This window comes from Astatotilapia calliptera, chromosome 16 (assembly GCF_964374335.1).
Source record: "Astatotilapia calliptera chromosome 16, fAstCal68.1, whole genome shotgun sequence".
Classification (NCBI taxonomy): domain Eukaryota; kingdom Metazoa; phylum Chordata; class Actinopteri; order Cichliformes; family Cichlidae; genus Astatotilapia; species Astatotilapia calliptera.
This window is the reverse complement of record NC_137437.1, coordinates 24,881,093-24,908,489: the sequence shown is the minus strand read 5'-3', so window position 1 is coordinate 24,908,489 and position 27,397 is coordinate 24,881,093. Positions and strand designations below refer to the sequence as shown.

Genomic DNA, 27,397 nt, shown 5'->3' with positions numbered 1-27,397 from the left:
TTCTTCCTCAGAGTCCTCAAGAAGAAGAGGCGCTGGTGAGCCTTCTTGACCAGCTTGGAGCAGTTGGTCGTCCAGGTGAGATCCTCGGAGATGTGGACTCCCAGGAACTTGAAGCTGCTCACACGCTCCACAGCCGTCCCCTTAATGTGGATGTGGGTCAGCATTCCTCCTGTAGTCCACGATGAGCTCCTTGGTCTTCTCGGTGTTAAGCAGCAGATTATACACAGGTTCCACCATACCTACACAATACACATAGGTCTGCTTTGATACTGTACTCTATAAGAGTTGTTCTGCAGAATCATACAGGCAGGAGTAAAGACCTTAACCTGCAGAGCATACACTCATTAAAAATTAAAGCTTTACATAACCATACGATTCACAATCGAACCTACTGGGAGCCAATTTTACAGTATTACTGAATAATCCAAGACTCAGAAGATTTTTTTTTCCTGAAAGCTCTTGCGGCATCAGCACATACATTTCGACTCCTCGCACCAGTCCATTCACAATAAATGAGATTCTTGCATTTTCAAAGCAGGAAGCAGCAAGCTTGGTCAGTTGAAACACACACATGCATACGCACAAACATAACCCCCTACAGATTGCACAAAATGTGGGCTGACAGGTAGCTGCTGGATGTGCAGTCCCAGGAGACAGAACAAAGCACTTTCATTTTGTGTGTGTATGCTTAATCAGTATGTGTGTATTTGCAGGATCAGAATGTGTGATCATTCTGTGTGTGTGTGTGTGTGTGTGTGTGTGTGTGTGTGTGTGTGTGTGTGTGTGTGTGTGTGTTTGTGTGTTTTATAGGTACAAGGTTACATAAGAAGGAAGCTAAAGTGACCTTCACTGAGAGGAAAGAAAGTAGCTTAAAGGGATGAGTCCAAAACTCTCATGGGCTCATTCTATAGAGTGCGTATTTGTGTGTGTGTGTATGTAGAAGACTGTGTATGCTGGAGGTGTACACAAGTAGGTTATGGGTTGGTCACAGGTAGTTGTCATTTGTGGATCAGAGAGAAACATCTATTAGAAATTAACACAGCTACGATCAACAGTACACAGAACAGATAGGGCGATAGATAGATAGGCGATAGGGTGTGATGGAGGCCAATGATCCACTGTGGCTGTTGGCGCTGCGCTTCCACAGGCCGCTGGTGTAGAGACTTATTCCTGTTAATGACAACAAGGAAGCAAGACGAACAGCAATTTTACTTGCTAGCAAGGGAGGCTGGTCGGAACCAGGCTCTTGGAGCTAAACGCTACTCACCTGTCTCCTAGCCAACTCCAAATAAACAGCCTTCCTTGCTGCCTTTTTATTGAAAACAGTTACAGTACACACAAGCACCACCCATTGTAAAAAAAACAAAAACAAAAAACAAACAATCCTTATGGTCACAAAAGATAAGGTACTGTGCGTGTATGTGTGTGTATGTGTGTGTGCATGCCTGTGCGAGAGTGTGTGTATGCATGCGTTTGTGTGTGTTTGTGTTTGGAGGTGCGTTTGTGTGACCTCCTGCTTACCAAAAGGATCATAAAAGCAGGAAGCTTACAGAACCCTCACATAGATTTGCCTATTATAAAATACTATAGCCTCCCCCACCAACAAACTGGCTGGAGAGTTGGTCAGAAACAAAGGAATGTCTCCGATCTGATCCTACAGTTTGAACTAAGACTTACAAATTTAAGTAACACAATGACAACATTTAACAATTTGACTCCAACAGTGGCGACCCCTAAAGCGAGCTGAAAGAAGTGGAACAACTGAAGAATTGCATTACCACTATTTATTATTCCAGTATTGAGCCTCACATTTTTAATAATTTAAAAGTAAGCCTGGATTTATTTGTGATAGAAAGTAGTGCAATTGCAGGTTTTGGGGCCAGTGTGACTCAGGAGGTAGAACAGGTTGTCTACTAATCATGACAGTTGGTGGTTTGATGCCTGGCTTACCAAGTCCACAAAGTATCCTTGAGCAAGATGCTAAACCCCATGGAAGCGTACGCATGAATGGTTAGACTACACTCAAATAAAAATGCTGAATGAATGGGTGAATTAGACTTATTCTAGAAAGCTTTGAGTGCTCAGCTAGAATAGAAAAGTGCTGTTTAAGTACCATACATAAGTACCAGAACTATTTTCCTCAACTTAGAGTAAAGAATGAGTGGGTTAGAAATTAATTGGAACTTTTAGATAGAGGCTTGGAACGCTGGTTTCAGAGAGGACAGACAATGAGCTTGTTGTTATCAACCATTTATTTAATGGAAATGGGTTATGGCTTTTCTTCCATCTCTAACCCAACTTTAAAAAAAGCACTAACAAATGAGACAATATGTAAAAAGGTTCATTTGTGGATTAGAGTCAGGTGTGTTTAGAAATCAGACCTTTCTTAGAGGGCAGGGTAGTAAGGTCAATAAATAAATAAATAAATTAATTAATTCTCTATTTTCCAGAAGCTAAAGATTATTATCAAAGGAATGTATGTGACAGTACCACAAGAGATGTTATTATCTTTAGAAAGAATGATAGAGAGTTGAAGAGTGGTAATGGGGACTCACTTTTATTCTTAAATCTTTTATTTTGAAATTCTTTGTTGTATCCGTTGTAAAGTAAATCCAGTGATGCTGGTTACAGTGATGGTATTCCATCTACAACATACACCATATGTAATTTACTCTTATCATGTTATACCCTGAAGTGGAGTGATGTAACACATATTCTGTTATGTTTATGTGTGAAATACGATTACAGGGCTCGCAAAATTTCAAAATCCCTGGTAGCCCTTCGGGCAGGGACTCTTCAGTTTTTGGTAGCCCAAAATAAATTTAAGTAGCCCGAATAAAAAAAGAGAGCAATTTTTTGATTGATGTTTTGTTTCCTGTTTTGTTTCCGTATAATATTGTAACGGAAACAAAACATTAATCAAAAAATTGTTGAAACACAAATTACAACATTGTATAAAAATTACAATCATCAACTCAAATACTTGGTTCTAATTGAAAACAGAAATTTCTATGAACTTGTAAGAACTGTGTAGGACATGAATCAGTCTGTGTCAGATCCTGAATTTGAAATTTCCACTGAAGTCACGGGTAAGAGGCAAGTGGAACCAAGATCGAGGCCATTTGCTTTTTGAAGTTTGCAAAGACTGCTAAATTTTGCCAGTGGTAGTTCACTCTTTGCAACATAGTACGCTGTTCTAAACTGATTTTCAGGTTTATTTTTAGTATGTTATTTGCAATTGGTATTTGTTCTGGGAAAGATATTGCAGACTGAGCAATGCATTTCTTGCATTTCTCATGGGTTCTAATGGGGGCCTTTCTTAAAATTACTGGTCCCAGTAACAAAGGCGCTTGTCGACTCAGAAATCGAGGGAAAACCAACAACACACCCGGCAGAACATTATGTTATTTACACGGGTGCACATGGTAAATGCTAAATGGCCTGTATTTATATAGCGCTTTTACTCGTCCCTAAGGACCCCAAAGCGCTTTACATATCCAGTCATCCACCCATTCACACACACATTCACACACTGGTGATGGCAGCTACATTGTAGCCACAGCCACCCTGGGGCGCACTGACAGAGGCAAGGCTGCCGGACACTGGCGCCACTGGGCCCTCTGACCACCACCAGTAGGCAACGGGTGAAGTGTCTTGCCCAAGGACACAACGACCGAGACTGTCCAAGCCGGGGCTCGAACCGGCAACCTTCCGATTACGAGGCGAACTCCCAATTCTTGAGCCACGATCGCCCACATAAGTGGTCCGCATGTGCGCATTCGCTGTCAAAATAAAAGACGCGCACCAGATAAGAAGTTGCAACGCGCGTTTGCGTCCATATAAAAGGCACTGTTTTTGTTCGCTAGAGTGGGATTTTCACGGCACATTCCGCACCACATCTCTGTGCGTTCATCATTTGTTTGAAGCCAGCTCACCTCCTGCAACCACTTTTCTGAGAATACGCGCTTCTTTTGTGGTTCGGACTCCTGATATTTCTTTGTAGGTGGAGGAACACCAAAGTAATTGCTTAAAGGAGCTTCTTCGACATCTTTAAGAGTTCTAAACAAATGTCTGTCTTCCTCCAGAAAATCTTATGTACCCAAACACGCGTTGCAACTTCTTATCTTGTGCACTCTTTTTATTTTGACAGCGAATGCGCACCTGCGGACCACTTATGTGCAGCCCTGGTTATTTAGCTCGTCATATTGCAGCCACAGAAATTCTTTTGTCCATGAAACCATAAAGCTGCACTTTCTTTTTGCCTTATAGTCTGATTTGTCATAACTTTTCCGTTTTGTGGTAAGCTTTTCTTTGGCTGTCACTTCTTCACCCTGACCTCTCTTATTTGGCTCAGCAGAACTAAAATATATATCCTGCTGCTTTTATACACACACACACACACACACACACATAACGGTCAGCGATTCTCTGCGCGATCAACCTCTCATATGTTTAAGCTGCGGGAGATTTCACTTGTCATGTTTGCATAGTAAGCTAACGATTAATAAGACGATGTCAGAGGAATTCGTGCGCAAATGATCGTCACTCACCAATCAGTGCTGTCGCTCTCTATACACAGTTCACGCGATTGCAAAGTGAAAGCAAAAAACAAGCGCAAATTCAAACGCGATTTCAATATGTCACATATTGACAGTGGCTCATCGATGCCAATGACATAATTACCCAGCTACATTTCCGAAAGAATGCAAAAGCATTGACATATATTTTTCCTTCCTACAATAGCCCGACGGGCAGGGCAGAGATAGATTTTGGTAGCCCGACTGGAAAAATCGCTAGCCCCGGGACGTCGGGCTAGCGATTTTGCGAGCCCTGGATTATAGAAAATGCAAAAGCCAGTTTGTGTATTGGAAACACAGATTTAAGTGCCTTTGTTAGTAAAAGGAGGAAATCCCTTTACAGCTTTTTTTAAAGTGTTCTTTGAAAAAAAAAATCACTCACTACTACAAAAAAATTGAAAACAACAAAAAAGATCTTTTTTCATTCTAATCATTGGTCAGTTGGTGCTTTGCACTCAAAAATCTACTGTACAGTACAAAAGGGGGAAAAGGACAACCCTAGTGGAGTAAACACCATGGTGTGATTTAGACCTTTGATGCTTGGCAAACACTATAACAACTTAATGGACTAATTGGTGAGTGTGGCTGCCAGAGACTGGCAGTGTCTCCAGAGCTTCACCAGACCTGGTTCTGGCTTCTTTGTTGTCTGAAGCTGTGTCACCACAGTTCAAAATCATACCTACCCCAGTCTTACACCAATGGTTTGTCTTATTCGGGGTTTTTTTTTGTCTCACTGTTAATGAGTTATTTCACTTCAAGGCATTTCATTTGCATTTTTATTAGAAACTCTTGACCATACATAATTGAAGCTAGATGGGTTGATCATGTAGGGCAGCAGAGTACATCTCACAATAAGAATCTGTTTATACAGGCTATACACTTAGTAGTTAACTTTTAATAGTTGCTTGTGTCATGTACATTTGCTAATGGTGTATTGGGTTGTTTTTTTTTAAGCAATTGAAAAGACTTTTAAACTATACAAAAACACGTAAGCTGAGGGGTAAGAGTGCATACCACATGGCTGCAGATGCCATCAGCTGAGTGTCCCAGTTGAATCTTGCTTCTGCACTTTTCCTGTATCTTTAACTGTGTAAATGAATATTTGCACAGAGAACACAAAGGCTTGTCCAAGGTCATTGTTTGAGGTGTGACTCACATGTGACCCTTAGCTGCTAAGCTGAGGCACGAATAAAAAATGTGTTTCCTGCTTTTTGTAAGTGTTGTTTTCGTATCTTTGAGGCTTTGACTCTCTTAGCCGAAGGCCGTCACTGATTTCAGTTCGGGCACTCGCCTTTTCTGTTGTCCACAATGTACAACAACTGAATAAGCAGAGTAGAGATACTACATGCATTATGTAGAAAATGTATGAACTAGTAAATTAAAAAAATGCACTAATACACGACTTACTACTACTTCATTAACTACTTCATTAACTTTGTGAGATTTTACTGGGAGGTACATGAAACAGGTATTCAATAGAAGACCCTTAGTTGACCCTCTTTTTCAGTGTATCCCATCCTTTTTTTGTACAGTTAATTTGTTTGTGGGTTTTTTTGTGTCTATGTTGTGTGCTATCTTTAGTCATCAAATTTCTGATAAGTGCAATTGGCAAATATACAGAATTTATTTAATGTGTCTGAGTATGAAAAATGTTACAGCAAATTCAGTCAAACTGAAAAAATAAAGTAAATAGCGAAATATGAAAATGATGCAGGAGGTCTGCAGCACTGCTTGTAGGCTTTTGAATCAAATCTAAGTTTTGTTTAGTAATTTTACCAACTTCCAAGCCTTTTTAATAAATTGTGACCCTACCTGCCATTCCCCATGTTTTACATATTACAGACATACAGTACTACCATACTGTTTACTATGCCTATATATTTAATATTGGCTTCAGTACCAGGCTGTATATATATTTTTTCCATATTGTAAACAAATATTTTAAAAAAAGCCACAAATGTCAATAACACCTTCACCTTGTGGCTATATTGTCACAACCAAACTGAATTGCAGTTTAGAAAAAGGAAAAAAAAAAAGCCTATTTGTCACAATGGAGTTAATGAAAGCACTGATCACTGCAATGTTTTGTTTTGGGGTTTTTTTTTGTCAGATGAGATGTCTTTCTGCCATTACAATATTGGTTCTACCCTCAACATGTTCATGCATTAGCTGATTGCTTTGCATTATTTACCAAAGTAATTATCAGCACAGTTTGAGTGTGCATAGAGGCTAAGACAGTTATGCAAGCTGATGGTGCTATTTAAATTGCAGGGGGTTAATTTAATTATATACTGGGGGAAAAAAGATATTAAAAAAATCTATTTTGGACACTATTAAAGACAACATGCTACCAATAGAGATGTATCTACAGTTCTATAAATTGATTAAGGTGTTAATATCACTGATTTATATTTGCTTAAAAGCACTTGCTTGATCATTGTCATATATGATGCTTATGATTTAGGTTTCCATCTGTTTTGCATTCAAATGATTTAAGTCTCTTGTGATCTACCTATAGCAATCATTGAGAGTATACAGTACTTTAACGTATAGTAATATACAATAAAAAGAAATGCTGAATAGCTTTGTACATAACAGGCATTTGATTAGCTGTATTTGCTTTTTTGTTTGCAGTAATGCTGTAATCAGAACTAGTGATAGTTGTGATAAAAAGGAAAAAAAAATTGCAGGGAGCTGTAGTTATGCCCATTTGTAGATATATCATTAGAGCAAAGCTGTGGGTAGAAGTGTTGTAGATTTGTGTAGCTTCCTTAAGAAATTGAAAAAAAAAAAACTTTTTTACACACTGATTACAGATTTTACACACAGTATTGCATTCTAAAGTTCATTTTGAAATTGAAAACATTCTCACAAATGCAGCCTATATAACTCATAATGACAGATTTGGTTAGTTTTTGTTAGATTTGTTATCTGAAACATAATAAAAAATCAGATTTAAAACTACATATTCAATTTACTACATACTTGCTACTTACTAAATCAGTGCATATTCTTGCCCCCCCAAAAACAAACAAACAAACAAACAAACTCATGCATTTTGTTGGCTGTATACTTTAGTTTGCTGTAATTGCTAAGAGCTGAAAAGTCAACTGAGCTCCAGGCGAGTACAGTCTGCAGTTTTCATTGATGATCTGCCTTCCTTCTGACAAATCTCCCTGTGTCTGCTGTCGAAAATAGGACCAGCTTATTCCTTTTTATCTAGGAGTTCCACATACAGAATGTTTTAGCCTTTGCCCAGAGATGCCCTGTAAAATATAGCTACATATTTAGCTAGAATATAAAGTAATAGGTTTGGAGTGTGACTGTTTTTGAGGTTGTGGACAGGTGTCTTTTATACTGATAACAAGTTCAAACAGGTGCCATTAATACAGGTAACAAGTGGAGGACAGAGGAGCCTCTTACAGAAGTTAGTTACAGGTCTGTGAGAGCGAGAAATCTTGCTTGTTTGTAGGTCACCAAATACTTATTTTCCACCATAATTTGCAAAGTTCTTTAAAAAAATCAGTGAATGTGAATTTGTGGATTTTTTCCCCCCTAATTTTGTCTCACACAGTTGAGGTATACATATGATGAAAATTGCAGGGCTCTCTCATCTTTTTAAGTGGGAGAGCTTGCACAGTTGGTGGCTGACTAAATACTTTTTGTCCTACTGTACATTGCAGAGCAATATCCTATAAACATACAAGTTTGCATCCAGATATGCTTTTCATTTTTAAGGAATTTGGAAAAAGAAAAAGCTCACTTTGAGATTGTGGGCTGTGTAGATTAAAAAGGGTAATTTTACTGATTTTATAATTACATGGAAAAAGTATAAAAAAGTGAATGTACTTTAGAAGCATTTTTGTTCTTGCCCACTGTGATGATTAATAATTTCACCACATCACTACGTATCCATCTGGGTTTAGTACACAAACAAACTGTAGTAGTTTATATGCAAATTATTTCTGCAATGAATGTTCAGTGATTAAGCCATTTACTCTGTTTGTTATGCATCATTTATATGAATAGAATGTGTCTAATGCAGCAGCTCTAAAATAAAAATCTCTTTTGTGTCAAGTTTGTCTGTAAGCTGCTTTTGCAAGATCTCGTTTGAATTATGTGGACATTTTGGAAGCTGGAGTTGCTGTTACTGCTCAGTTACATTGCATGAGTTAAACACAGGCGTGGGAAAATAGTAGAAATATCTGTGTTTCTATGCTTGGATGTGCTATTGTCCTAGTTTTGACTATTACTGTGGCAACTTAGTGATTAATTTCAATACATCATGTCATATCATGTCACACACAAACATTTTTTATTTTTTGGGACAGTCAAATAATTCTAAGAACAAAGAAAACATTCACAACTGCAGACAAATAGAGGCTTATGTAATTCAAATAAGTACTGATCTTGTTTTTCTTAACTTACAGGTGCAACAAAAGGGCCTGTCGCACTTGGCTTTCTCTATTCTTCTGACAATCTCTACGTCAGTCTTTTGATAGTGGGAGAGAAGATAGTTTCTCTGGATCCAGCCTGACTCCTATTCCAAAGTTCCATCCCACCTAATCAGGTAATGACTCCGCCGTATGTGTAAACAAACATAATGCCAGACTTGGTAGCTGGTTTTTTTTGCTGATTTTTAAATTGGGCCCAAATGATTAGAAAAAAATAGTATGCAGAGAAAGATATGCGTGCAGTAAGGCCCAGGCTCCTGGTTCTGTTCTGGAACTGTCAAAATCATTGCTGTCGGTATGATAATGATTAAAAAGTAAATTGTTACTTTGAAACAACTCACCAAATCTAAACGAATTAAGCCAAAACCAGCCAAACCTCATCTACTATCGTGCTAAGCCTGTTCAGAATCAAATTCATCTATTCAAACATACAAGATGAATAACTGTCAAAAAGAGGAAAAAGAAACATTTACAACAAGAGAGAGCTGGAGAGAAAGAATGCCTGTTACCTCCACAGATGAAATGGCTGTGTGGGTGGATGTACATGTGAGTGCAGGCTGCTAGGAGCTATGAGTGGGAAGTGGGTACTGAGTGGGAAGAGAAGAGCTGCTTTAGTGAGACAATCAGCACCAAGACCCACTGAAAAGCAGTCACGCTTTCATGGCTTTTCTTTGTTTTCCCGTGTTCCAGGTAGTGAGGTTGGCTATGGATGATTGGTAAAAGTGTCTGTCTGTATAGAGCATGTTTGTATGTATCGATGTCAGCTGATGGTGTGTCCCATTATTTCTCACATAATCATGATGTCGTTTTATAGAAGACTCCATAGAAACAGGATAAAATAGACTCACTGGACAAAAAAAATATTGTTTAAAAGTGACAGTAAGCCTCAAGAACTCATGTAAATGGACCTGCTGCTTTATTTTGGTTTCGGCTGGTTTATGCCACAATATGATTCACATATATTGTGTAAACAACAAAAACAAAATGCTTATGTGCACGTATGATAGGCACTATTTTGGAGTATTTCTAGTGGAAAGGGACACTGCATATGTATACATATTCACTTTTTATATATTGCGCATTTAAGCATTTGTATCCAGTAGTAATGACAACATTGTTGTTGTTTATATAGAGAAGTATTATTTCATGCTGTTCAACATGTTTTTTTTGCTCGTGCGCCAAAAATCACAAATCACAAAAATCCTCAGATGTAAAGTCTTTGCTGCAGCATTTAGTCTGCACCTACAAAAGCCTACAAAACGTCAGGTGCTGTAATAAGGTCTTAAAAACCTGATAAAGCTGATATAAGATAGGTCTCTTTTTAGGTTTTAGAAAAAAGGCATTATTAAGAAGAAAAAAACCCACAGTGCTGATGAATTTTAACATTTTGGTTTCTTCTGTGAGTTTTCTACAACTTTTACAACAATTATTCCCCAAATCTGAAAGTACTACCTTGATGCATTTTTATGCATAATTAGAAGCTTTTACTTAGGAAACTGAATAAAACTGTGTTAACCATGCTAAAGTATAGCCAGCTGTGTGACTGCCAAGTGTACTCTGCCATATAAAATACTTCTAAAGGTACAGTTATACACTCTTGGAAAGCTGAGAGTTAGATGAGAGGATTCACCAGTTGCCAGTTTGTCTGAAGACTGAAAAACCCGGAAACAGCTACGTTTGCTCAAGTGGTGACCTGCAGTTACCGTATTCCTTTGAAGAGCTACTTGACGCTGGCTTCAAAAGTTAGCCAGTCTCGACAGACTTTAAGGTTAAATTGCCTAGCTTCATTCATGAAATTCAAATGTTTGTAATATGATACAAAAACAGTTTTAGATTTTTTTTTTGAGGACTTGATTTTAAGTGTAGATACTTTATATTGACAAGTGTGCCAACATATGTAACTGCATCCTGTACTGTCCACTAGGATTCACCTAGTGCACCTATTTCAGCTGTATTTGTGGTATTGTTGCTCTTTGGTGGATGTTGCTGCAGATGGCTGACCCTCCCTGAGCCCTTTAACAGGTTTCTTCCTGTTAAAGGGAGTTTTTCCTTCCCTCTGTTGCCAAGTGCTTCCTCACAGTGGGTCATCTGATTGTTGGGGTATCCTCTGTATTATTCTAGCGTCTTACAATATAAAGCCCCTTGAGGGGACTGTTGTTGTGATTTGGCACTATGTAAATAAAATTGAATCAAATTGAATTCTAATTATCGGGTCAATAAAATTTATCGATGCAGCTTGCTATTATTAGCTAATAACCTAGCGTTTTATATTCCTGAATCCCAGACTGCAAATGACATGACAGCTAAACCAGAAGCATCAAAATATGGGGTTCACAATCCAGCGGGCAATCTTTCAACAAAAAAGTTATATCTCATCTGTCAAGTATCAAAACTCCTGTTTTATGGAGTTATGAGTGGGAGCAGTTTCCAAGGATTTACTGGTCGTAGCCAAGAAGTAATCTGGCACATAACCCCCTACCAATGAATTGCTATTGTGATAAGTTTTGTTATATATATATTTATTTATTTATTTATTAGGGGTAGTGTCCCTTTCAACTGACTTGCTGTAAAAAAATGCTAGTTTTATATTATATTGATTTCCCCTCATATCAGACTATTTGTTGAACAACTATGTGTATGATCTCGTTCTCTAATAACTGCGCGCTTAACACGTCTACTCGCATTCGACCTTGAACATGCAACATAAAAGAGCGCACATACTTAGGGACACAAGAGCTTGAATCCCTAGCCTCTCTTGCTCTCAGGCTTCTGCAGCTAGATGGCCCTCAGAGGAGAGCCCTGCAATGCAGCATCTGTGTGACTCACACATGCACGGACACGCACGCACGCGCGCACACACACACACACACAGCGAGATGGCAGCATGTAAAAGTGCTCAGATTGTAGGAGGGAAATGAGGTGGTAGAGAGAGCACAGTGAGGAGAAAGATGAAGCCTGATGAAAGGTGGAGGAGAATGAGTAGGAGGAACATTGAGTGTAGGAGGTGGAGGAAGGTGAACAGGAAGAAAAATAACAGGTAGGAAGAAAATTTCTAAGTGGAAGGATGATAAGAAACCAGACAAAAGAAGAAGAAGCAGATAAGAGCCATGGAAATGACAAATGGACTATTTAATTAGCTCGACGATTACATTGTCTGGAATGAATCTTTATGGCTGATGTGTTCATAGAGAGTTCATCACTCTCACTTCATCTATTTAAGCTGGACTCACATTGTGATTCACACTTGGAGAATAATTGTCTTGAAACAAATGAAAATAAACTAGAATATTTCCACAGCTTCCAAGTTTATCTTCAACATGCTTCTGATTGGTGCATTAGATTTTGCTTTAACTAATTGCTGTTTTCACAGTCAAGCATTATTATACAGGAACAGCCTATAATTAGTGTTGAAACTACTCATAATTTGCTGAGCAAAGATAATTCATATTAGTTTATAAAAACTCCCAAATAATAAATACATAACAATACTCAGCAGTAATCCCATTAGTAGTTTTGAACTCACCAAGCACTATTTTTATAGTGGGCAGGTGATAGTGGAGAAGGACAGGAGCAGAGCCTTTCAGCCTCTGGGAGAACATGCAGTTTCACTTTACTGAGCTCTTTTTGCAATGTCACAAGTGACAGATGCATTTAAGTATGAATTACAATTCAAAAATTATGTTATTCCTCTGAACGGATTATATTTATGTTTTACCCACACAGCACGCTTACTCTTTTGAGGCCGTGAGGATGCCCGTATGGAGCAAGTTTTGAATCAAGAATGTGTATTTGTGTTTTGACTCTCAGTTATAATAATGTGCGCAGTAGGCTATAGTTTTCTTTTCTCTGCCTGTCTTGTATTGATTGTGCCTCACAAGACAAATATGCATAGAAAATGTGACAGTGACTGTTAATTATTATTAATATGCCCTATAGCAGGAGACTGGAGCCCAGATCTCCAACACTGTAGCGTAGTGAAAGTCAGTCAGACACTGTTTAAACTGTACTCCTTTACAGTGTAACTGTGCATGTTTCTGTGAATGTGAATTATGCGTTTCTTTATTATTTTTTTTTTCCATGTAGGAAGCAAATAAAAACAGGCTCCAGGCTTTGAATCCTCTGACTTTATAATGATTGGCTTTTATTGTCAGCAGAAACAGCAGTTAATAACTCAAGAAGGCAACCCCAATATTTGCTTTACTTACATGGCACCCACTATCCCTCCTCTGAATAACCTCTTTCCCGAAAAACAGTTTTTAAATTAGATGGGGGAGTCAGGGGAGGAAAAGTACCAAGAATGGTTTATTCTGAGGACACACAGAGGAAAATTGCCCCCTTTCAAGCTTTCTGATTTAAAAAATGTAAAACAACCCACTGCTTTCCAGTAATACTTTAGCTAGAGCTCTGTGCATAAACAGCTCAAGATATTTACTGGATTAATTTCAACATCTCACATCAGTGGTGTTGTGGAAAAAGCAGCTTGTCACTGTTGATTCATTCCTTTTTAATAATCATTAGACGTAGGTGAAGGGAGCAGAGAGGAGTAAAATATCGCCCTCAAAATTGCTTTGAGGCTGAATAACAATGTCAGCGCGTGGAAGGCTGAAACAGGAGATGTAATACGCCTTAGTTTGACATTATGAAGTAGATATCAATTATGGATGTGCAGTGAAAAAAAGTCTAGATATGAATAAAAAACTGCAGATATACATAGTGCTGTCAAGAGATTAAAAAAAATAGAGATTAATTAATTATGATTTTTAATTAATTGATCTAATTAATCTCTTTTTTAATCTCACCTAAAAATAGCTGAGGAAAGCCCTCAACTTATTGTGGCAGACCAAAAGACTGATATAACAAAGAAAGTGACTTTATAAAGTCATTTATTGTTTAACAAACGTTAAACAGATGCAACCATTTACATACTGTTGTATTCTTTTGTAAAATAAGTGGAAAAATAAATACAAATAAAATCAAATAAATTAAGTGCTGCAAGTTAGCACATCAGAGTTGCTCTTTTCTGAGCAATACAGCACTGAAATTCCTCTGCTTCAGATAATGAAAAATAAAACTGACATTGCAGTGCTGCAAGTTAGCACATCAAAGTATTCTTCCATCACAAAAAAAAGTGCTGAACATCAAGCAATCTATTCTAGTAGGCTACAAATGACACAGCAGCTATGCTGACCACATGTGTCTCATTTCTTCTTCCTCAGCCAGTCGCTAAGACACACCAGCCTGGTAACATTTTCTGGAAGCAAGGCTGCCCTTTTCTTTTGCACTATGTGGCCTGCAAGGCTAAAGAGTCTCTCACAGGGTACAGAGGTAGCTGGGGAGGCCAGGTACTTTTGTGCTAGGACTGACAGCTTTTCATAGACTCCTGAGTGAGCATACCACCACTGCAGGGGACAGTCATCAATACTGATGCTGGGTTCTGCTCTGTAGCGCTGCAGCTCTCCAGACTCAATTCCATCTTCTGAGTCAGAGTCAGACCCCAGAAGGAGTTCGCTCCTCCTCTTCTTCTGAGCTGGTCCATCATCCTCTGTGGAGGGCTGGAGACTATCTGCTCTTCTGGGCTCTGCTGCCTGGAGCATATTCTCCAGAATGGTCCACACCTGAATGAATGAATGAATGAATGAATGAATGAATGAATGAATGATTGTGATTAAAACTAAGTGCTTTTTTTATTTTATTTTATTTAATCTTGTAAAGAACTTTGTGTTCCATATAATAAATAAAAGTTTGATTTGATAATGAATTGGACTCATTAGTCCAGCTTAACCTTATTGTCCTACCTGTTCCCTCTTTTCTCTTGGAAGACATTTCAAATCCTTAAACCGTGGATCCAATGCTGTGGCCACCTCGAACCATATCTCGTTGCCATTAGCTCGTCGTGCTGCCAGATCCTTCTGGAAGGCATTCTTGAACTTCACCACGTAGGCAGGATCATCATCAGTAATGTCCATGACACGGTACAGATGGTGAAAAGCAGGCAGCACTACAGAGCAAGAGACGTAGGCCTCACCACCCAGCAGCTCTGTCACATACCTGCAGAGGTGGAGAGGTTTGCTAAATAAACCTAGCTGGATTCATTTAAATCAAAGTGTAACTGATTTCCAATTTAATTGTCCTTAAAAGTTCCTTGTTATGTTCATTAATTTTGATTTTACACATGTAACAGTAGTTTATATAATTAAAATGGGAAGGTATTTTTTTGAACTTACTTGCATGGTTCAAGCAGGAGCTCCAGCCTCTGCAGTTTCGCCCACTCAGCTTCGGTTGGCAAGACCAACCTGTGGTTCTGTTGGTCCAACGTAGCCTGGACAGCCTCTCGGTTACATAGGAGGCGTGAGACCATTGCGAGAGTCGAGTTCCACCTGGTGGGTACATCCTGTATAAGTTGATCGCTCTTCTTTCCGAGTGCTACTTGTTGTTGGTTAAGTTCTGTGGTACTCGCAGGGCTTTGTTTAAAATGACCAACAATCTTGCGGCACTTTGCCAGTACACCGACAAAACCACTGCTATCGAGACATACCGTGATGGTCCTCTGGAGAATGTGAGCATTGCAGGCGATGTGCTCATATGGAAGTGCTCTCATAGCAGCCAGCATGTTTGCTGCGCTGTCTGTGCCAATGGTGGATATCTTGTTTTCAATACCCCAGTCATTTGCTACCTTGAGGAACTGTTCGGCGCATTTATCAGCAAAGTGCCTGGTTTCTGTTCTCATGACGGTCAGTGCAAATGAGTTGAGGTTCCACTCACTATCAATAAAGTGTCCAGTCACCCCAAAATAGCTGTGGTTGCCAGCTGAGGTCCAGTGATCTCCGGTTATAGCAACACAGTTGGGAGAATCCTCCGCCAAAATCTCAAGTTTGTTTTTCTTTTCGCCGTCGTACATTTTGCTGATTTTGGTCGTTACTGTAGTCCTGCACGGCGGCTTGTATGACGGGTCATTGGACGCAATTTGCAACACCTCTGTCAATCCTTCGTCCTCTACTATATTTATCGGCCTACAGTTCATCGCTATCCACTTGGCAATAACATTAGTCAGCCTGTCGGTCGCAGACTTGCTCATACGAGGGGTATTCTCTAGTTTTGTTTGGCGAAAAGCTTTGCTCTGGCTTGCTATATTGCTAACGTCTTCACTGCTAGCTGTTGCTGCACTCGCGGCTGGGTGCTTTGCGTTGAGGTGATAGGCCAAACTTGAGCTGCTTCGGTGGTAAGCAAACTCCTTCTTACACTCTAGGCAGACCACTTTACCTTTGTCAATGGTGCCGTCGGGGCGTTTATGAAATACAAATTTCCCGTTCATTGGGCCAACAACTCTCAGATGCGCCTCCATATCCACACTGTAAGCTAATCACCACTTCTCACCTTGACCTCACGACGTGACTCCACCCCCAACAAGTCAAGCACAAGGAGCCCAGCACATAAAAACGGATTTTATAACATAGCAACTCTCATACAAAATCAATGACGTCAAGAGATTAAAAATTAGATTAACAAGATTAAAAAACATAACGCGCTAAATAGCATTGTAATTAATTAATCGCAATTAACGCGATAATTTGACACCCCTAGATATACACATTGTGCATGTTTACAGATTACATAACGACCACTTTGATGGTTTTGTTTTGATTTCTGTCTGAATATCCTTGTTGCTAGTGTTTTCCTTTAAAATATTAACACTGCTGTGATATATATGCTCACTTAGTTTATAGCTGGCACCTAGGTGACAACACATCTCGCAGGTGATCTGAAGTAAAAAATTACTTTCTATAGGATAAGCAAAACGATGTTATGGAACGGCTGTGTGCAGGCAGGAAAAGGACCCAAAGTGCAGACTCCGGAGACAGACGTGAACTCAAAACAGCTTTAATGCTGAACTCAAAAAAGGTAACAAAACTGAGACTCCAAAAAACAAACTCAGGCAAACAGACAGAACACACAGCATAGTAAACAGTAGATCGCGACACGAACAAACTGAAACACAGGGCTTAAATACACAGAGGGAGCAATCAGGGAATGGTTAACAGGAGGGAAACACAGCTGGGGCAAATCAGGCCTAACGAGACAAAGGAAGCATAGCCAGACGCATTTACATGAGACAAGGACTTTCAAAGTAAAACAGGAAACATAACACAGACTGAACTTACAGACACAGACTCGCAGGCAGGCACTACAACAGAGGGAACAGAGATGTGGGACCAGGGCAGACACAGAGACATAAACCATAAGATAGAACTCTAACAAAGAAACCAAAGACTAGAAAGGATGAATAATATGATAAACTCAAAACCCTGGGTCAACGACCCAGGCATCCTAACAAACGATGCAGTACTGAAAAAAATAAAAATCTGCATTTATGATGGTGTGAGGTTTCTGTTTACAAATACATCAGAACATGATTTCAAATGTGGCTGTCACCTTCAACCTTTTATATAAGGATCACTCTGAATGCTTGTGAAAATTGTCTTAAATGTTACAGTGTAATGACAGAAAAGCCAAGTTCATTTTTGTTTGTCTACAAAAAGATCTTTTCTAATGTTTAAAAAAATGTCGACCAATGCTTGTTTGAGTATTAATATTACAACAAAGAACTAAGGCAACGTTTATAACACAGAAATAGGAAAAATGTACTATAAATTAATTAATGGATGTAGTGTTTGGGTTATTTTATAGACTCTTGAAACCATAAACTGTTTTTGCCTAACAGGCTACAAAATACTATATAGTAACATGAAAGTGCTGCAAGCTACCATCCTAACTATCCACTTGCAGCATTGCCCTGCTCTGCTTGTCTGTTCACTATTCAACTCCATTCTTCTCCAGGGCAGAGAGAGTGCCTATCAGGAACAACCAGCCCACTGGCAAAGTGCCACAGGCTTTTTGCCAAGTGCAACAGACCTACTGTCTACTAAGACACCCAGCGTCTAACTCTATCATATCACAATCATACCAGAGTTGGTATTTTAACTGAGCATAGCATTAATTAGTATTTTTTGTAATGTAATTTTTTTATGCATTCCGTTTGATCTTATCTTCTTAATACCTGCTAAACCTCCAACCAGTATTTTGTTTTGTTTTATAATATTGAGTGAATACAAATGGTGTTAACTAGAATTAGTGAGACACTGAAATTAAGAAGAAAGATGGAGTTTCACATTAGGTGTGGTAATATTTTATAATTTCCCCATTTGTTTTATTTGGAGTTTAACCCAGAAGGTGGTGCTGTTTTATTTATACAGCATGCATTGTGCAAAAGTATGCAGAGCACACTTATTGCTACCATCATCATCAACAGCTCAACAGACCTCCAAAGAAGGCAGGGCAAATGTCCCTTGTTCTCTTGTGAACCACCACTGACACCATGCGCCTGGCCACCAGTCAGTTGTATCTGGAAAATTGCCACTGAGCTGAATGTGACCTTCATCATCAAACAGACAGTATGTAGACATGGCATGAGGACAGCAGTCTCATTTCTGAATTTTATGACTCTTTTAATATTGTAATGGAGTCTTGTACGGGGACACAGTGAGTGAACAAGCAACAGAAGAGAGAGTGACAGTAAAGGTGCTGTCCTAAATATACTGTGGCTTTTGGACCGAGACAGAGAGAGCATTTATGTAAAGCAGTTGGTGGTGAGGTGTTCTTTGTCGTGGAGTCTGTGTCGTGGTTTCATTCACACTGGTGTTTCCTTCAGAGGTGACTCATGCAAAGCTCCATTGACTCCTGACTGATCCATTTAGGCTGCAAAGGCTTTACAGCAATCCTATATTCTCTTCTTTTCCAGAATATTCTTTGGTTCTCTTTATTATAACCACCTCTGTGCTCTGTCTATAGTATTCCTTCTCAACATTATTTGTGGTCCTCCTGAGAACCAGCCTGCTCATGTGTGTCCTCTGTAATGGACATTTGTTTTTGGTCTATATCTTTTGACCTGTTTAAGCTACCCCACTAAGTCCTGATTTGCAAATAGAGGACATCCTGGGCTTTCCATTGATATCTCATGTGTTTGGGTGTGCTCTTTTAGCTCAAAAAAAAGTAGGAAATCACAAAAAAAAAGTTCAATGGGAAGATTCTTAGTTCCTCAGTTTTCAAGAGGATATTCACACAGTGCTAACAGTTCATCTCAACTATCCCTTGATCAACACCACTGAATGTTATAAATTTGTAACCAAATGTTAAGATTTCCAATCATAAAATAGTGTAGCTATGCTGGTGGCAACACACCTCTTTGGTACAAACTTAAATACCTTACTAGCTATTGCATCGCAGAGATGTGCATGATCCCAAGAGGCTAAAGCCAGTTGCTGTTACCACCGTACCCCTGTATTAGTCCATAAAATAAACTGCAGGCTGAGCGCACACAGTGACAAACAGACAATCTGACAAAGACCAAAAGAAGGGCAGGAGTATAAATGCACACAAGATAATTAGGGGAAGTGGATGCAGGCACAGGTAAACACAAGCAGGGAAATAACTCAAACTGAGGCACAAGACAGAAATTGACAGAGTAAAACAAGGATTAATAAACAGAGAAACTTGACGAGGGGAACCCAAGGGAAAGTATAATGTGCAAGGGGCTAGACTCAGATAACAGCCTCCATAAATACTAAAGAGTACCTAGTACCTAAGAGTAAACCTGGACCACAGTATACCCCCAAAATGGGACAGTCAGTAGCATGGAAGTGGATAAATTAATACAGCATTACTAGACACAAAAGTAATAGGAACAGAACTCAACAGGCCAACAACTCAAAACCCTGTGTCCAAGACCCAAGACTGTGACAAAGGCAGCTTTGGACATAAGCATAGTTTTTATTAATAAGCAGTTATTAAGCCTAAATGACACATACATTATTTGTAACAGTATGCAGTGCTTTACAAATGTATTAGATCACCAGTCATAAAAAGCAGAAACTACAAATATTTCCGAAACCTGTCAAAATCCTAAACGTTAAATCTATATTGTTATTTATTCTTTAAAAAATAATTATGTGCATTTATGTTTTGTACGTTTTGTAAAACCACGGATTAGAACAATAAATTCAGTTAAAGACCTTATTAATACTGGTGGATTAATCATTACAGATACAGAAAAGTTATTTTGAGTATGTTAGCAATAATGTAGCAGCTGAGGAATAAACCCTTTAAATTGGCTAATAAATTTGTTAAGCATTGATTATTTATGTTATGCAAATATTTACATTATTTGCAATGACATTTGTGTTTATTAGAGCAGGGCGATATGACCAAAAATATTTATCACGATATACGTTTGAAAAAGTGCGATAACGATATAACTGACGATATAATTGACACGAGACAAAATACTTTACAACTCCTCAACTTCATTAGTGCAAAAAACCCCATCAATGTATTTTCACTTAAACAAGCAGCTGTTTTTTATGTGCATTAAAGCTATATAAAAATTTAACAGTGCAAATGCAAATTCCTTGCTGACAGTTTAACCAAAAGGCATTTCCAGTGGAAATTGGCCGACATATCCTCAGCATAACCATGTATAATATCCACAAAACTTAAAAAGAGGTTAAACACACACAATATGGTAATATTATGTTGAAGCACAGTACGTATCACTCCGCGAGGCTCCTGCTTACGATAGCCGTAATGCTCCGACAATCCATCAAGCGGTGCGGCTTCGTTGTTTAGCAAAGTCGTACTAAAACATTTGACAGATTTTCGAGCGCCGTGTACATAAAATCATTTCGAGGTCAGTAAACACAACCAGAATTCATACATAAGGCACACGGGATTATAAGGGGCACTGTCGATTTTCAGAAAAATCAAAGGATTGATTTTAAGTGTGCCGTATTTTCCAAATAACACGGTAATAACGACGGCCCGCTAGCATGCTCTACCAAAAATAGTGCTTTGTTGTGTATCTGATGGACGAAAGCTAAACCAGTTCCACACCACTGACGTTGCAGCATTTTTACAAACCAATTCTGGTTCATGTGTTTCATTTAACGATCCGCTTTCGCTCTTCTCATTCTGCGTCGCCACCATGTGTGTATGTAAACATAGGTACTGCGCATGCGCGTTTTACCCATATTCTATCGCAATATTTCATTTTCCTATCGTTGCCCAAAATTACACCGGTATTACCGTGAACGGTATGATATAGCCCAGCCTTAGTGTTTATTATCCATCTTAACAAAAAATATGGACATGTTGTATTTTAAGTCTTTTCATACATCCTTTGTATGGGAATCACTCTTCTGTTTTCCATTTATTATATTCTGTTCCACTCTATTCTGTTCTCCTGTTTGGTTGACAGTGAGTAGTAGTATTTAATGTACTGTGAATGTAGTACCTAGTGCTCACTGTAGCAGTACCTTGGTCTTCGGCTGTAGTTATTGACTCCCGTTTTCTCGAGCTGACTTCACTTCACTCTCTGGCTCTCTGAGGACCGCAGAGCTAAATGACAAATTGCTTCTTCACACACACCCTTATGCACAACTGCACAGGCTGCCCTGTAAATGCTACCATCAACAGCCCTTCTGCAAAGATCACCAATTCCCTTTCAGAGTATTTCACAATTTTCTTTCTTCTCACTGAGCCCTTTGTTTACCTCTCTCTTTGTCCTTCAAGCTCAGATTCAACTCAGTGTACTTGTTCCACTATTGTGAGATGTAAATAACCTCAACTGAGCATAAAAAAACTGTATATACCAAATAAAAATAGTAATAATAACAGCTCAGTGTAATGATTTTGTACTACTTTGAGCCCATTTATCTCTCCTGGCCAGGTAGTTAAATCCTTGACTTTCACTCCTTGTCTCTGACTGTCCCGGCTTTAGGTGATAATAAGAACTGATCAATAGTTTCAGCCTGTCGCTTCTACTTGATCCTTCTCTGTCCTGATCTGATCAATGTTATCCACTCACTATGAGATATTTCTATGTTAGTCATTGAATTTTAAAAGGCACTGGTCATAATATTTAGGAGTTTAAACATAAATGCATTCAATAACAAAGCAATGTTGGTTATTTTAACATGAAAAAGACATGTAAATACTGAATCATAGCCCTACGTAACATGGTATTAGCACTTAACGTTTAGATAAGTCCTAAAATGTTCACACCATGCTGATCAGCTATCATGCTTCCATTAAAAGTATTGGAAAGATGACACACTTTTTGTTTCTGGAACATTTGCCATTGGATTTTCACATAATAGAAGCCAGTATGTTGTAGTGAAGCTGATTCAAACTATTTGTTAGATGTTGGGCTGAATCTTGTCAGATTGATCAGAACCCACCTCTAAACCCTGCAGCCCAGCACGACTCACCGAAAATCCAAGGTCTTCTCTGTTCATTTTCAGCCAGTTGTGTTTTCTGTCTGAGCCGCTGGCTGCATGAGTCATTACACACAAACACACAAATCAATAGGGTTTCATCCAGTGGTTGTCATATGCCAGACAGCATCCAAGGACAGTATTTCACATAACCACCTACACACAAACTCACAGCTGCACTTTCAAAACTGTTGAGTCGAGCTGCAGCAGTGATCATAACATACAAAAAAGAGATTTGCAAATGTGACTGATGTAACATGTCCTAGAGCCTCCTCTGGTCCCTACACTCTTCATTTTCCTTAATGCTGCCATGCTAAAATTGCAGTTAATAACAGAGACATGCTGCGTTCTGACCATTCCTCATCTTTGCTCCTCCCTCTTCCTTCTCTTCCTGTCTGTATCCCAGAAGGAGAGACCCCAACCCTTGCTAAACCTCTTCGGCTGCTAGCTAGCATCAGCATGGCAGACAGTCGACAGCCAGAAGACGGTACCCCTCAGTGGGACCCATCAGCGGGGCAGGAGCCTGGTGGCACCCATGGAGCCAATGGCTACTCCTCCTCAGCCTACAGGACCTGCCAGCCTGGTGGGACCCATGTGGCCACAGCCCCCTATTCTGCCAGGGAGAACGGCTTCAACGGTGAACTAACTGGAGCTCACGCTATAACTGCAGGTAATGTAATTTTACCTTTTGTTAAAGGCATCTGCTTGTATTAATTGAAAGGTTTCATTTTCTACAGGCAGGATAAATGATGGCTGTGTCTATTGAGCTAATAGTAGATAGAAAAATGCGTAACAGCCTGCAAAATGTTCCTTAGAACAAATGATGGAAGGTCAGCATATTAAAGTTTTACAATTTTAAAACAGGCTGTCTGAAGACAGCCAGTTCTCACTACATATAGTGATGTCTGTATGTTATTGTGCTCTAAATCAATACAAATGCATTGTTTTGTTTACAAATGTGGTTAATAAAGTAGAGACCCTAAAGATTCTTGTCTAGGGAAGGGGCAGAATTGCATTTGACAACAGCACGTCGGTACAAATAGGTAAATGTGTTGTGCTGTGCTTTGTGATGTAAATGCTCAGTTAAATCATTAAAACTGAGAGCACAGCTGGCACCCAGTGGAGAGTAATAAACACGATAATAGGAAAACCTTTTTTCTCCCTGTGTGGATGTAAGCATACTCATGAAGACGAAGTGAGGTCTGCAACACTGTGTGTTGTATTATCTAGTTGGGATCCGCATGTGAAACAGCTAAATTTATTTCAGAGATTGTATTCTTTGTTGAAGAAAGTATTTGGCACAAAGGTTCATCAGAAACACATTTCTGTAGAAGTACTGTAGGTGGTGTCAGTCGTGGTGAGTCCGATCAGCAGCTTTATATAGAGTCTGAAGAGTGTGTTTCATTTTGGTTTTTTACTCCAGTGCGTGTGTGAAATGTCGGTTTGTATGACTGGGCACATTGGTATGTTTGTGTTTGCACATTGGTATATGTGTATTTGTATCTTTACAGTATTCTTGGGTTTGTATGCTGGATAGCGATGTGTTTGTGTGTGTTTGCGTTCTGTCTCCACTCTAAGCTTTCTAAGTCCTCACTGCAGACACATACTGTTATTAACAATGCTATAATTAACACATAAAATCTGTCCCCCCCCCACCCCCTCCAATCGCCAACCTCACTTACACCCTGGAGACAAGACCAGTAACGTACCAATGGTGTAACCATGGCAACTGCTCCCCTACAATTTAGTTTGCCAGGCCTTTGTTCTTTTCAACTGTAGCTTACCACTGACAAGACCAAAAAGCATGCAATGACAAGACCCCAATTAACCTCCCATCTCCCCATTACTGCGACCTAGCAGTTACTAATTTTTGCTCTGATAACGGTGTTTTTGAGTGGCCGTTTTTATGTCTTCAGTGCCCATCTTTGATATGCTTACTTTGTCCATAAATAGGTGAGCAAGTTGTTCAGTAAACATAATGCATGGGCACTTGCCTGTACAGGTCAACTGCTTTTTTTTCTGTGCAAGCTGAAGTACAAACACTAAAACGGAATAGTTGTTATATTAATACACTGTTTTTATAGCTAATAATGTTATTCTGCGGAGCATGCAATGGACCGTATCATCAGTTGTAATTACAAAAGTGTACTTTCGTTCCAGTTTGACATCCTGTGCTTAATTAATCCCTTAAGTCAGTTCACATTTTTACCAATGTCCTTTGAATATATTAAATATAGTTTTCAAAATTAACATGTTAATGCCTGTGAATAAAATGTTTTGCTCCCTGCAGTGTCACGAGAGAATTTCCAGATTTTCGGAAAATATGCGAATCAAATACCTACTGTGATGGAAATGAAATTGTTAGTGACCCTTTCCAGATCTGATTATTTTTTGTCTTTATGACTTGTATACTTCCAGTGTGTGCAGTTTTCATCTGTCACTGAGATTAAATGTATCTCACAGGAGTTTAAGGATTATAATGTGTCAGCTTGACAGACCCGTGCAAATCTGATCCAGTCACATGCAGGATTCAGAGGGAATAATCTGATGGGATATCCTGTTATTTGAGTGAATGAATGATCCATCAAGGTCATAAGATTAATGTGAGGATGTCTCTAAAATATGATGACCAACAAATAGCTCTATTATCAGTGGAATAGTAATGGCTACCATTATTCTTACATAATGGTAGCCTGTAGTTACAAATGGACTAAGTCAATTTGTGAAAACGGAAAATATCAAGTAGAATTCCTCTTCTATACCAGCTTTCATAGATGCTGGTCTATAACAATGATAATTAAGAGTATATCAATACTTTTAACACAGTGCATTCTGTTTAAATATGACATTCTCTCCCCAGCTGTGTAACCAAAGCTGTGTTTATCTGCAGAGCATCTTGTCAGCAGACATTAGCATTGCCACAGAACAGAGCAGTCTGGGGGATAAGTGGGGTAGGAAAGGTGGCAGAAGGGCTGATACTGGCACTTGGTGAGCCTTCTCTCGCTGTGAAAAGCTCTTCAGACACAACAAGAACTACCGAAGCATGAAATTGCCCTCTTGACTTTCTTTGAAACAAAGTTAAAAAAGCCAGTCGGCCATTCTACAAGCGGTCAAGAGAAAGAGATGAAGAGAGAGAAAGAGTCAGACTTAATAGAAACAGAAAGAATACAAAGCGTTGTTGAGCTCATTACAGGGGGTGCTTGGCTTACATAAATCAAGGAAGCCTTGGTGTTATGCTAGGGCTATTGCTTTGGCTGATGTCTGTGTCATTTATATCGTTGATGTGAATAACTGGGCATAGTGTCAAGAATCCTGGACAAGATTTTCTGTTGTTAATGTCCATCCATAGCAACAGCCTAAATCAGTATGTTTGGCAGCATCAGAGAGGAGATTATTTTTTTAAAATATTTCCACTTTGGGCTGGGCCATATCATACCGTTCATGGTAATACCTGTATAATGTTAGGCAATGATAAGAAAATGAAATATCGCGATAGAATATGGGTAAAACGTGCATGCGCAGTGCCTTTGTTATCATACGCACATGGCAGAAAAAGCATGGCGGCGACGCAGAATGAGAAGGGCGAAAGCGGTGAAACTTCAGTGGTGCAGAACTGGTTTGGCTTCCGTCCATCAGATACACATTTTTTGGTAGAGCATGCAAGGGGGCCATCGTTATTACAGTTATTACCGAAACAATTTTATGTGGTACACGGCTCTCAAAAATCTGTCAAAAAATGTTTTAGTACGACTTTGCTAAGCTGCGAAGCCGCATCACTTGATGGATTGTCAGAGCATTACGAGTACCGTAGTCAGGAGCCTTGCGGAGTGATACATACTGTGCTTCAACATAATATTACTGCATAGTGTGTGTATAACCTCTTTATGCTAAGGATATGTCGGCCATTTTATGCTGGAAATGCCTTTTGGTTAAACTGTCAGCAAGGAATTTGCATTTGCACTGTTAAATTTTTATATAGCTTTAATGCACATAAAAAACAGCTGCTTGTTTAAGTGAAAATACATTGATGGGGTTTTTTTTTTTTTTTGCACCAATAAAGTTGAGGAGTATTTTGTCTCGTGTCAATTATATCATCAGTTATATCGTTATCGCAAATTTTCAAATATATATCATGATAAATATTTTTGGCCATATTGCCCTGCCCTATTTCCACTACATGTGTATGTCTGATCTGTATGTGTTGGGTTAAGAAAGCAAAATCTAATTGGTAGGGCTGGGCGATATGACCCAAAATTCATATCTCGATATTTTTTAGCTGGATGGCGATATAAGATATATATCTCGATTTTTTTTTTTTTTTAAAGCCATAAGTTAAGAACAAAAAGAGAGTTCTTAGTCACACTGTGTCCCAGATGTCACACGGGCACTTTTATTTACATACAGCGTAGATGTACATGAAGAAATTACTCAAAAATAAATTATCAGCATTTATTATTTAGTATTTAGTATTTATTTATTTATTGTCATTGTCAAGAACAATGAAATTGCGTTTGGGGCTTCCATACAACCCAAAAAAAAAGAAGAAAATAATAAATACCCCTTAAAACCCAAGTGTACATATTTAACCCAGTGTGACTCCAATGCAATAAGACAATCCTTAGCAATAATGTTCGTAGAAATTCAGACAAAGACCTGAGAAACATGACAAAATACAACAATGCAACCCATTCAATATTATTGTACTGTGAGATATGATATCAGATATGATAGTTATCTATTTAAGAAAGAGGGGGGGGGGCAGGAGGGGGAAGAGAATAAAGATATGATGCACCAATGCAGACCAGTTCATTGCTATTAAGAAGTTGGATATGGTTATTGTCCGTGAGAGGGGGGCAGAGAGTTCAGGAGCCTCACAGCCTGTGGATACAGGCTGTTGGCCAGTCTGGATGTTCTGGCCTGTATAGACCTGTACCTTCTCCCTGAGGGCAGCAGATGGAAAAGGTGGCGCGCAGGGTGATGTTGGTCCCGCAGGATACTGTGCACCCTCCTCAGACAGCGAGTGGGGAAAATATTACTGATC

At 39.1% G+C, this 27,397-nt stretch overlaps 2 protein-coding genes across 11 annotated transcripts in view; one reads left to right on the top strand and one right to left on the bottom strand.

Moving 5' to 3' along the window:
- map2 (microtubule-associated protein 2) overlaps nt 1-27,397 on the top strand; it is a 119,545-nt gene that overhangs the window by 52,585 nt on the left and 39,563 nt on the right. For 8 of the 10 annotated variants that reach the window (XM_080290613.1, XM_080290614.1, XM_080290615.1 and 5 more), the window contains exons 3-4: nt 9,008-9,147; nt 22,763-23,026. In XM_080290613.1, coding sequence (XP_080146739.1) covers nt 22,816-23,026 — 211 coding nt within the window. In that variant the 5' untranslated portion in view covers nt 9,008-9,147; nt 22,763-22,815. The remainder of the gene's footprint in view (nt 1-9,007; nt 9,148-22,762; nt 23,027-27,397) is intronic. The other 2 variants (XM_080290616.1, XM_080290621.1) reach the window with 1 other exon arrangement.
- LOC113008190 (E3 SUMO-protein ligase ZBED1-like) lies at nt 13,898-16,535 on the bottom strand. Its single transcript, XM_026145430.2, has 3 exons — nt 15,256-16,535; nt 14,827-15,079; nt 13,898-14,646 (listed from the first exon to the last, which is right to left on the bottom strand). The coding sequence occupies exons 1-3, from the start codon at nt 16,371-16,373 to the stop codon at nt 14,230-14,232; spliced, it is 1,788 nt and encodes a 595-aa protein (XP_026001215.2). The 5' UTR covers nt 16,374-16,535; the 3' UTR covers nt 13,898-14,229.

Bases quoted from the DNA above. Each gene is read 5' to 3' on its own strand.
- LOC113008190 (XM_026145430.2), bottom strand. From the start codon at position 16,373: ATGGAGGCGCATCTGAGAGTTGTTGGCCCAATGAACGGGAAATTTGTA. The intron at 15,080-15,255 runs GTAAGTTCAAAA...CCACCTCTGCAG, and splicing joins CTCCTGCTTGAACCATGCAA to GTATGTGACAGAGCTGCTGG. The intron at 14,647-14,826 runs GTAGGACAATAA...TCATTCATTCAG, and splicing joins CAAGAGAAAAGAGGGAACAG to GTGTGGACCATTCTGGAGAA.